The sequence below is a fragment of the Muscardinus avellanarius genome (genome assembly GCF_963383645.1).
Source record: "Muscardinus avellanarius genome assembly, chromosome: 10".
In the NCBI taxonomy this organism is placed as follows: Eukaryota; Metazoa; Chordata; class Mammalia; order Rodentia; family Gliridae; genus Muscardinus; species Muscardinus avellanarius.
The window spans coordinates 69,874,077-69,885,627 of NC_137796.1; the positions used below are offsets into that span (position 1 = coordinate 69,874,077).

The window sequence follows — 11,551 nt, forward strand, 5'->3', positions numbered from 1 at the left end:
CCCAGGTTCTCTTGGCCTCTCTCCTGCACACAGCTACCCTCTCTGGAAACAGAGCTTTGGAGATAGAAACACCAGCCAAGTGGAGACTCTGCTGAGGAAAAGCCCATCTCCTTGGATGGCAGCCCATCATCATCAGGAGGCCACTTCTGGACAGAGATGGACACGGGGGCTGGGACACCACGCTCAGAAGAAAACACAGGACACTGGGCCTTTGTCCTGCTGGGTCTGATTTTCCCTAGAAACCCGCTGGATCCTGTGGAGGGGGTCTGGACTCTGCTCTGGGACAGCAAGAGGAGGGGAGACAGCAGGAGGTGAAGGAGACAGCCCGGGAGGTCTCTGTGGCGGTGCTGCTTCTTCTAGCTGTGGTCTCTGCTACGATCCTGTGTCTACCTGGGCTCCCGGTACCCAGGTAGAACCTCCACGAATCCGGGCGCACCCAGCGCTAAGCCAACTCCTGCCCTTGGGCGAGCCACCTAGTGAGGGTCCTGCGGGCTTGGGCTCCGGGGAGAGCCTGGGGAGTGGACAGGTGACCGCCTCTGGCGCTGGGCCACCCAGCGCGCCCTCCCCTCCTCTCCCGCTCCCCGGGCGGGTCCGAGGGTCGCGGAGACAGCCAGCCCCGCTCCCTGCTCTTTCCGCGGCTGGGGCCTCCCCTGCACCGGGATTGGACGCCAAAGAAACGGGCGGGGGCGGGCGGGGGTCCCCAGATGCCCGGGCTCCCCGCCGCCACCTCGGCGCAGACGCTGCTGGCGGCCGGTGGGCAGCGCGGAGGAGGCGGCGGCGGACCCCGGAGCGCCCAGTATGTTTGACAGCTCGCAGTACCCCTACAACTGCTTCAACTACGACGCCGACGACTACCCCGCAGGCAGCTCGGACGAGGAAAAGCGGCTCACGCGGCCCGCGTACAGGTACCCGCGGGGCTTCGGGACAGCAGGGGGCTCGGGAGCCGGGCGGGCCAGGACCGGGGGTGGAGAGGGGCTTCCTTCTGCAGGACGAGCGAGCTCCGGGCAAGGGCGCGTTCCAGGCGCACTTTCGGGGGTAGCCAGCCAAGGTGGCCCGGAGCTCCCGACGGAGGGCCCCGAGTGCGCAGGGAGCTCCTGGGCTCTGGGTGGAAGCCAGCCCGGACAGCCCGGACAGCCCTACCCTCTGTCCACTCCGGGGTCCCCGGGGAGGCTCGTCCGGGCGGGAAGGGACCCGGCGCCCGGTGCCCGCGCTGCCTGACGCCCACCCGCCTGCAGCTACATCGCGCTCATAGCCATGGCCATCCAACACAGCCCCGCGGGCAGGGTGACCCTGTCGGGCATCTACGACTTCATCATGCGCAAGTTCCCCTACTACCGCGCCAACCAGCGCGCCTGGCAGAACTCCATCCGCCACAACCTCTCCCTCAACAGCTGCTTCGTCAAGGTGAGCTCTGCCCTCCCCCGGCCCCGCCAGGGCTGGCCTCCGAGCACCCCGGCCCGCCAGCCCCTGGGGGAGCCGTCCCCGGGGACAGGTGGCGCCTGGGCGCCGCGCTGAGCCCCTCTCCGCTCGCTCCGCCCAGGTGCCGCGGACCGAGGGCCACGAGAAGGGCAAGGGCAACTACTGGACGTTCGCGGGCGGCTGCGAGTCCCTGCTGGACCTCTTCGAGAACGGCAACTTCCGCCGGCGCCGCCGGAGACGCGGCCCCAAGCGCGAGGCCCCCCGGGCGCCGGCCGCCCAGGAGCCGCTGGGCTCGCCAGAGCCCGCCCCGCGCCGGCCCCCGGCCCCCGAGGACGCTCGCGAGCCCCCCGGCCCCACCGCCCTGCGCAAGGACGACCACAGAGACATCAAGTTCAGCATTGACTACATCCTCTCCTCCCCAGACCCCTTCCCTGGGCTCAAGTCGCCTCGCTGCGCGCAGGAGGGCACGGTGCCCTGCTGGAGTCCCAGCAAATAAACTTCCCAGCATAAGTCTCAGCAAATAAACACTTTGAGAAGGGGGCTGAGGCTGTTCTCCGATGGCTGCTGCAGAGTCAGAATGGGGTCTTGGTCCAGGTCCTCCCCTGGAAGCAGGTGTCAGCCCCAACTTGAGCCCAGAAACCTGCTACTACCATCTGCTGCCAACTCCTCCCCAGCCTGCCCCGGCTTACAGGGAAAGGCTAAGCACTTCTGATGAGAGGTGTTTGTTGTGCTGTGACTTTATCCAGGCAGGGAGAAAAGTCCCCCTGCAGGATGGGTCCAGTTTGGGTCCAGTTTGACTTTGGGGGTTGCTGTGGATTTGTAGATTTTTTGCTCCAAGGAATTAAAAACCCTGGGACTGTTCCCCAGAGCCAGGTAGCATTTCCTTCCCATGCAGATGAGGTGTGGCCTCATAGGCAGCCATAGGTTGCCGGTGGAGCTGGCTAAGACCTCCTGGTAGTTAAAAACGAATGCCAGGCATAGCGGCGCACGCTTGTAATCCCAGCATTCGGGAGGCGGAGACCAAAGGATCACGGTTCGTGGACAGACTCTGTTACTTAGCGAGGCCCTCCGCAAAAAATTTTTAAAAAAGACTAAAAAACAGGGCTGGGGGTGTAGCTCGGAGGTACAATGTCCCTAGGTTTCGTCCCCAGTACTGAAAAACAAAAAACTAATAATGAGGTAATACGCTCAAAGTAGACATTGAACCCCAGAATATCAGTAGCCCGAGGTTTCCTGATGGCATCTGTTTAGTGGCCAGGGAGACCAGAAGGGACACATGTGTCTCGTGTTGTTGGCAGAGTGTGTTGACAATGGTTTAAAAAGTCCCGTGTACTTTTTATGCAAGAAAGAAGAGAGGAAAGGAGGAGGAGAGGGGCCCAGATCTGGGGTTATACTAGGACAAAGTCCAGTTTATCCCAGTTCATCTGAGCAGAATAGGCCTGGCCCAGCCATCCACTGTACCCCCAAAAGCAGGCACTTATGGAGGCTGTTGACAGAATCCCGCCACGCCACACTGAGGCGCACAGTCATGAGCCTGGGGTGTGGGTGCTCTCCAATTGAAATGTAAATGATTTAATTACTGTGTTGAGACAGGCAGTTTAAAAGACACAATTATGCACAGTGAAACTATTTGACTGGCCTTATCATTTTTCACCAGCCCATTTGTGCAGAGCTAATTGCTTTCTGCGACTTAATTTGAACATTAGTATGGATTACACCTAATCCGATTCGCTAGGTGACAACGATTGGCTAATTTGGTGAACAGCAAAAAAAAAAAAAAAAAAAAAAAAAAAACCACCAAGGAGGCTGGCTGTCTGGATTGGGAATTACAGTCTTACTTTATCGGACTCTCTTAAAAACCATCTGTGAGTAAAGGCAGCCAGGCGGGCTGACCCGAGTCAGGCGGGAGCCCCGCTTAGACCCTGGCTGCCTTACTGTCCAGGAAGCCTGACCTTTCATTAATCCCAAGCAATCCTTCGATGTGATCTTTCATTCACCTGGCCTCTGAGCAGTTCTTTTGTTTGGAGAAGAAGGAAGAAGACTTCCCTGACAAAGGCTGTAAAATGCCTGGCTCCCGACTCTATCCCAACAACAGGTGAGATGCCCACTCCCAGCCACAGGCCCTGCCAGCTGCAGTTTCTGCCTCGGAGCCTCCCCCAGCCAGGCAGGAGGAGACCAGACCGACCTCCAGTGCCCTCTCCTGAATTCAGAAAGGAGGCTGAGGTGCTGAGGCGCGATAGCTCTCCTCTGCAAATGTCAGCTGCTCCTTTTCAGAACTCTGCTGGAAAATCCACCAGTGCTCAGTGGCTCCCCCTGCCTGCCAGGCACCACACTCAGCCAGGACACACCACCTCGGAGCTGACTTTGGAGTTTGGTGCAAATTCACAGATTCCTGCTCCAAGGCGTTAGAAACACAGGGAATGTTCCCCAGAGCTGGGTAGCATTTCATTCTGGGCAGCAGCACAGGGGCCAGGCGCTAGGGTGTCTCCTCCCCTGGCCTAGCTGGCTTTGGTGGTCAAAACAGCTAGGTGAGCCAGGTGTGGTGGCGCAGGCTTGTTATCCCCGCGCTTGGGAGGCAGAGACAGGAGGATCGCGCAGGTTCAAAGCCAGCCACGCTGGCATAATATAAAATATAAAATAGGTCTGGGAGTGGAGCCCGGAGGTAGAAGGGCTTCCAGGAACCCCAGTTCCACCAAAAAAAAAACCACACAGCTAGGTGCGCATGTGTGCCTGTGTGTGTTCTGGGTGTGTGTCGTCCGATGTCTGTTGCATTGCTGTTATTTATATCCCTTTGTCGGATGTACTAAAAGCCTCGATTCAAATTATACTAGATATAATTTAGATGGTGATACACTACAGATGGTACCATACATAAGTGTATAGCATAGAGAGTATCCGAAGATATATTTTTTTCTGCTACTCGCTGAGCAAATAAATTTGCATTTTATCTTCTGGGTTCTTGCTTTTTTTCCTACATTTTGTTCTAGTTAGCAAAGCCTGATTTGGAACAGAAGAAAAAAAAAAAAAAACTCTTTCCCCAAAGCAGGGCAGACAATCTTTGGGGGCCTTGAAGGGAGAAGCGTTCTTAGTGGTCCATCCCCTCTGCTCACTTTACTCACGGCCAGCAGGCCCTGGCCAGGGGCTACACCACCGAAACCTGTGTACTATGACGTTAGCATTTGCTTTGCAAAGGATATCAATCATGTTCTTAAAAGCGAAGGGACATTTTCAATTTGCCCGCGTGCGATATCCGACTACTTCGGAAATGTTCCCGGCCCTTGGAGTGAATGGCATTTATACCAACAACACGACGGGTGAGGGCTGGCGGTGACCTATTCAAATGTCGCTGCCACCACGCAGACTTGCCCGACGCAATTATAATTAAATACTTTATGCCTTTCTTGCAAATCCGTGGATTGATCACCAATCTGTACATTACTACCACATTACCCCCCGAGCAGACGTCTGCCACGCGCGTGATATGGATCACCGGGTTTCCATTAACAAAGTTGGGAGGTGCCGCCCAGCAGGGGTTTAGGAGGAGATGGTGTGCAAATTACTGTAGTCCTGACCAAAGTTCCAGAGCCTGGCAGAACTGAGCACCCTCTCCCAAGCCAGCTGGAGAGTTTAGGGTGTCCCTCCTCACCACAGCTGGGCTAAGAGACCTCCCCTAAATGCTGCAGGTGCGAGGCAAAGAGAGAGCCCCTGAGGGCTACTGACAAAAGCGGTGACTCCCTTCTCCCTATGTCCACCTTGCCACGGGCTGAGGGGAGAGTGGCCAGGTCCACGGGTGCGAACCGACCTCTAGTGATATCCCTCATGCCGTTTCTGACCGTCAGGGTCTAGCATCATTAGTGTCTCTGCAGAAAGGCTGCCTTAGCTGATGGTGCTGAAAGTTGGCCACAGCCCTCCATGCCAAGCTGAAATAGACTCCCATAATCCCCGTTGACCACCTGCCAGGTCTAGTGTATGCCATTCATTCACTCAGCAAACACCTCCGAGCCGAGTCCTAACCATGAGCCACAGAGGCACAGGACACCACCTGGGAGCACCGCGGGAAGTAGACAGACAGCCGTCCAGGGTGCATGCAGTTCCCATTGCCCTGTGGTCAGGAAGGGAGCCAAAGGGGCGCTGCAGTGGGGTAACCGGGAGGTGACCAGGCTAACTCAGCATGCTCTGGGGCAGGGCTCCCGGAGCCCATTTCATGTGAGCCCAGCCCTAGAGTGGAAAAAGAGGGGCCTGAAGAATGAGCCAGATGGCGAGCCTGGCCTCAGGGATGTGCAAAAAAGGGGCCTCGCGTGAGAAGACCCAGCCATGCTCGGCCCAGCCCCCAGGTTCAGGCGGAGTTCAGCAGGTCCTTAACCATTTGCAAATGCAGTTCCTACCTCTATGCCAACCTACCGCTTTCTTTCTGAGATGCTGAGCTCCTGCAGAGTCTAGCACGATGGCCTCCTTACCTCTGGGTGCTAGGCTTTGGTTAATGTGGCCTCTACCTGCATCCCTTGGCTGACAGCCTACAGCCCCCACTCCTACCCTTGTCCCCAAGCCTTTATTCCTGTGCTCAGGAAGCTGAGTATGGGCCGAGGGTGGTGGTGAACACCTGTAGTTCTAGTTCTTAGGAGGCTGAGACAGGAGGATCAAAGGTTCAAGGCCAGCCTTGGCAACTTAGAGATACCCTCAGCAACTTAGGGAGACCCTGTATCAATATAAAAGTACTTGGGAGTGTTGCTCAGAGGTAGAGCCTGGTGGATTCAATCCCCAGTACCACAATGGAAGACAAAAGAAGAATGATACTAAAACCAAGCTTTGCAGAGCCTGCCCGGGGCTGGAGATGTAACAACCCCTTGTTCCTCCCACCCCAGCATGAATGTCCCCTCTGTCCTTGCCTGTCCCCACCTGGCTCCCAGCAGCCTGGTTGGCCTCCCCCTCTGCCAACAGCTCCACCCCTCCCCGCTTGTCCTCCCAGCCTCCACTGACATCCCTCTCTGCATCTGAGCCACTAGTCACTCTTATATCTAAGAAGTCCCATCTAGCCAGGCATGGTGGTGCACGCCTGTAAGCAGGAAGCTGAGGCAGGAGGATCATAGGTTTAAGGCCAGCCTCAGCAATTTAGTGAGACCCCCTATTCTCTCTCTTTCTATTATTATAATTTTTATTTTTGGTGGTACTGGGGTTCCTGGAAACCCTTCTACCTCCGGGCTACACTCCCAGACCTATTTTATATTTTTATTTGGAAACAGGGTCTCTTAAGCCAGCGAGGCTGGCTTTGAACCAGCACGATCCTCCTGTCTCCGCCTCCCAAGCGCGGGGATTACAAGCGTGTGTCACCACGCCTGGCTTGTTGTTGTTGTTGTTGTTATTATTATTATTATTATTATTATTATTATTATTTTGTGATACTGAGGATTGAACTCAGGGACACCCTATCTCAGAGCTACACCCCCGGCCCTGTTTTTATTTATTTATTATTTATTTGTTTATTGATATAGGGTCTTTTTAAGTTGCTGAAGCTGGCCTTGAAACTGCAATTCTCCTGTCTCGGTCTCCCACATTCTGGGATTATAGGCATGTACCAACACACTCAGCTGTGAGATCTTGTTTCAAAATAAGAAAATTAAAAGGTCTGGGGGAGTAGCTTGGAGGTAGAATGGCCCCTGGGTTCAATCCCCAGTACTATAAAAAGAAAATAAATAAATAAATAAATAAATAAATAAATAAATAAATAAAAGAAGTCTCATCTGGCCAAGTTATAATCTCAGCCTCAGTCTGAGCAGACTTTGGAGTGTCAACCTGTGTCTCCTAGTTGCAGGGGGGATAGAGGAGGTTCAGGATCCTTGGGGGGACAGAGGGACCATCTACTCCCTCTATGTGGTCCTCAGGAGCAGGGCTGGCTGGGAACCTGTCCCTCTAACCACCAGAAAAGGCCACCTGCACTAGCCAGAGCCAGACCAAACCCCTGCCAGGAAGAAGAGGGAGGAAGGCGAAGGTTTGCATCCTGCCCCACCAGCCAGGCGTCTGGGGGCTTCTGGGGGGACAGGGAGCCTGCCCAGACACGAGACTCAGCTTCCATGAAGGTGACAAACTTGGAGCCACCACAAGTAGCCAAGCACTGCAGGTCTACCTGTGGGGACATCAGGGTCCCACTTGCCAACCTAGCAGGGGCGGTCACAGGGAGGGGAGACAGGTTCAGAGGACTGTGTGATCAGACCCACAGCGAACCCAAACCCCTGCAGACACAGCCCCCCGGTGGTGAGGCGCAGGGAACCTCCACATGTGGCAGCCCCCTCCTCCACACAGAGACACTAAGCAGATCCCCCATGCCATCCAGAGAATGCAGGCACTCCAAGCGGGAGGGGACCTGTCACGGGCCAGGTGCCACAGGACAGCCCAAACAGCCACCCAGGTCCCAGCGGCAACACCAGCAGGTATTTGCTAAGGGCCTTCGTCTCCAAGGACCCTTTGATGCCAGGAGCGTGACACTCTGTGATGGACAGGTGAGGAGCAGGGAAGCCACACCTGGGGAGTGCGCGATGAGCTCTGAGCTGGGGACCTGGCCACACTGGTCAGGAAACTGCCAAGAGGGGCCCATGGGTCACTGGGGACCTGATGTGATCACTAATCTGGGTGTCTTGGAGATGGCTCAAGGGCAGGTCTGAGGGCTCAAGGTGTCTGCACACCAGGCCTCCTCCTCACAGGGCCCCCAGCTTTACCCAAAAAAGAGGGAGGAGATGCCCCCGCTAGGAGTAGGAGGTCACGCCGGGCTCAGAGTGCTGAGGTTGGGGTCTGGGTGCAGGCTGCTCCGGGCCTTCAATAGGGGAATCTCCGAAAGGAATTTTATTTTTTATTTTTTCAAGAATGTATGAGTTTATTTTTGGATTTGCAATTCCACAATGAAAACATTAATTTATGGTCTGACTTTTCTGCGCCTCATTTTTGTTAGGTTGTTAAAGGTAGACGTCATTTCTCCAAAAGGAATTTTAGTCTGAGTCAGCACATTAAAGAACACAGTCTGAGCCAGGTGTGGTGGCACACACCTCTAATTCCAGTTCTTGGGAGCCCGAGACAGGAGGGTTACAGATTCAAAGTCAGGCTCAGTAACTTAGCAAGATTCTTTTTCAAAATAAAAGATAAGCCAGGCATGGTGGTGCACCCTTGTAATCCCAGCACTTGGGAGGCTGAGACAGGATGATTGTGCAGATTCGAAGCCAGCCTCAGCTACTTAGTGAGGCTCTCAGCAACTTAGTGAGACCCTGTTTCCAAATAAAATATAAAATAGATCTGGGATTGTAGCCCAGAGGTAGAATGCCCTTGGGTTCCATCCCCAGTACCACAAAAAATAAAAATAAAAAAAAGATAAAATTAGGGCTGGGGGGTATAGAGCAAAGGTAGAACATCCCTGGGTTCAATTCCTGGTACCAAAAAGAGAGGGAAAGAGGAAAGAAAGAGAGAGAGAGAGAGAGAGAGAGAGAGAGAGAGAGAGAGAGACAGACAGACAGACAGACAGAGACCCAGGAAAATGCACTTTTCCTTGACCCCTGATGTGATTCTCTATTCAACAAATTCGCAGTCCATAAACATTTGCAAAAGCCTATGGGTTTGTTTGTTTGTTTGTTTGGTGGTACTGGGGGTAGAACCCAGAGGCTTTTTATATCCAGGTTATACTCCCAGACCTATTTTATATTTTATTTGGAAATAGGGTCTCACTAAGTTGCTGAGAGCCTCACTAAATAGCTGAGGCTGGCTTCAAAAAAGCCATGTTTTCACCCTATGGAAAACATCAAGTGTATCTCATGCAAAGGTGCCCGGTCCCCTTGCTCCACCGTGCTGGAGAGACGGCTCTAGAAACCTAACTGGGTCTCATCTGGACACGCCTCTGTCGACACAAATTAACAGTCCTCCTGTGCATGTGTGCGATTACATCCCCGCCGGCTTCGGGTGACTTTAGACCCAGATTCCAAATAAGATGTGAGCTCGCTCAACTGAAACTTCAAGTATTAGGTTTATAATCAACTAAGAGAGGTGGCACGGCTGTGCCATTTTGTAAAGAAAAGAAAATTGAGAGGAAACATTGGGGCTTTATTCCACGTGTCCCTGAACTCTGTCAGATGCAAGGGACACTGAAAGTCGCCGACGGGAGCTTCGCCGACTGGCGAGGTGGCCGTGCAGGACCCCGCAAGCCTCAGGTACCTTCCAGGCACCGGCCCACATCCTGGCGCTCTGAACCGCTAGGGTTTACAATGTCCTCACTGCCCACCGGGCTAACTCTACCTCACCCTTGGTCACTCTGCCCCACACTTTGCAGCTCCCTTCCAGGGAAGGGTTCACACCCTCCAAACCCAAATCCGGAGACCACCATGAGAGTCTGCAAAGCACATCCGGTAAAAACCAAAGCGTTTGTCCCTGCGCTTGGGTAGAGGAGGGGTTAGCTCCCTTTGGAAACACATTTAGGGGCAAATATGGTTCCAGGTAGCAGGGGATTCCTGACCCACCGGGCAATCTGTTGTTGATCGTGGATTCAGGACACGTCTGCGCACACCCCCTCTTGTCCAGGGTCACATGTGCAGGTGAGCTAGCAAGAAAGATGGCTGCCGAGGCCAGGTTAAGAGAGGGTGGCATCTAACTCCAGGGCTCCCCGTGGGGTTTCTCTTTCCTAGGCCATAGACGTCTGGGCCTCCGGTAATGGAGCCTGAGCCTCTGCGCCCTACACACAAGGGAGCTCCCGGGCTCCCCGCAGGAGGCCCAGGGGGGCTGAGGGCTCATCCCTACAGCATTTGAACCTCTGAATCTGAGAGAACAAGGAGACACACACACACACACACACACACACACACCAGCCTGGACACACACACGCCCAGAGCCAGAGGAAGCAGGACAGGAGAAAGGGCTGGAGTACTGGGGTGGGAGTCTAGGCCGAGCGAGGCCTCATTTACCCTCAGCTCCCAGGAAGGTACATTAAGACAACAGCCTGGGTGAGCTCAGTCAGTGGAGGATTCTGGTACTGCATACGTGCCTGGGACTTGTCCATGGCCAAGAGCCTTTTTAAATATACTTTTAAGCCAGACATGGTGACATACACTTGTAATCCCAATCCTTGGGAGGTGAGACATCTGGAGGATCAGCTACTTCGTGAGGCCCTCTGCAACTTAGACCCTGTTTCAAAATAAAGAATAAAATAGGGCTGGGGAGTGTAGCTTGGAGGTAGATTGCCCCTGAGTTCAATTCCTAGTACAGCAAAATATATATGTTTTAATATAACATATATTTACATATACTTTGTAATAATATACTCACTTATTATCAATATATATTATAAACATCTTTTAATATAATATAAAGTATATTATACATTTATTGATGCATTGCAATCTTTCATAATGACATTCAAAGAGCTACATTCATACATACACACAGCTCTTGTGTTTACCTCTGCACGCCCTCCCCCATCCTTCCTCCCTGTACAAGTTACTGAGACGGTAGTGATGCCTTCATCTACAGATACAGCATCGTTTGAACTGGTCCCTTCCTCCATCTCCTCTCCCCTCTCACATCCCTCCCCAGACCCTCCACTGCCCTACTGGCTTCTCTCCTCATTTATTGAAGACTCTTTTTTTTTTTTAATTTTTGGTGGTACTGGGGTTCCTGGAAGCCCTTCTATCACCGGGCTACACTCCCAGACCTATTTTTACATTTTTATTTGGAAACAGGGTCTCCTAAGCCAGCACGCGCGGCTGGCTTCGAACCTGCGCGATCCTCCTGTCTCTGCCTCCCAAGCACGGGGATTACAAGCGTGCGCCACCACACCCGGCTGAAGGCTCTTTTTAATTCCTATTTTCTCTCTGACTTCTGCATGTAAGAAAAAAAAAACACACACACACACACACACACAACCCTTGACTTTCCAAGACTGGCTGATCTCACTTGGCATAATATTCTCTAGTTCCATCCATTTCCCCACAAATGATACAATTTTGTTTTTCTTTACAGCTGAGTAAAGTTCCATTCTGTGTACACACCACATTTTCATTATCTATTTGTCTTTTTTCCCCCCTCTTTCTGGTACTGGGGATGGAACCCAGGGGCATTCTACCTTCAAGCTACACCCCCAGGCCTATTTTTTATTCTTTATTTGGAA

At 53.4% G+C, this 11,551-nt stretch overlaps 1 protein-coding gene across 1 annotated transcript; it reads left to right on the plus strand.

The window, feature by feature from the left end:
- Positions 1 to 798: 798 nt before the first annotated feature.
- FOXL3 (forkhead box L3) lies at positions 799 to 10,109 on the plus strand (the record flags this gene model as incomplete). Its single annotated transcript, XM_080703807.1, has 5 exons — positions 799 to 905; positions 1,236 to 1,404; positions 1,541 to 1,888; positions 9,525 to 9,602; positions 10,074 to 10,109. The coding sequence occupies 5 exons, from the start codon at positions 799 to 801 to the stop codon at positions 10,107 to 10,109; spliced, it is 738 nt and encodes a 245-aa protein (XP_080559933.1).
- Between the last annotated feature and the right edge of the window lie 1,442 nt (positions 10,110 to 11,551).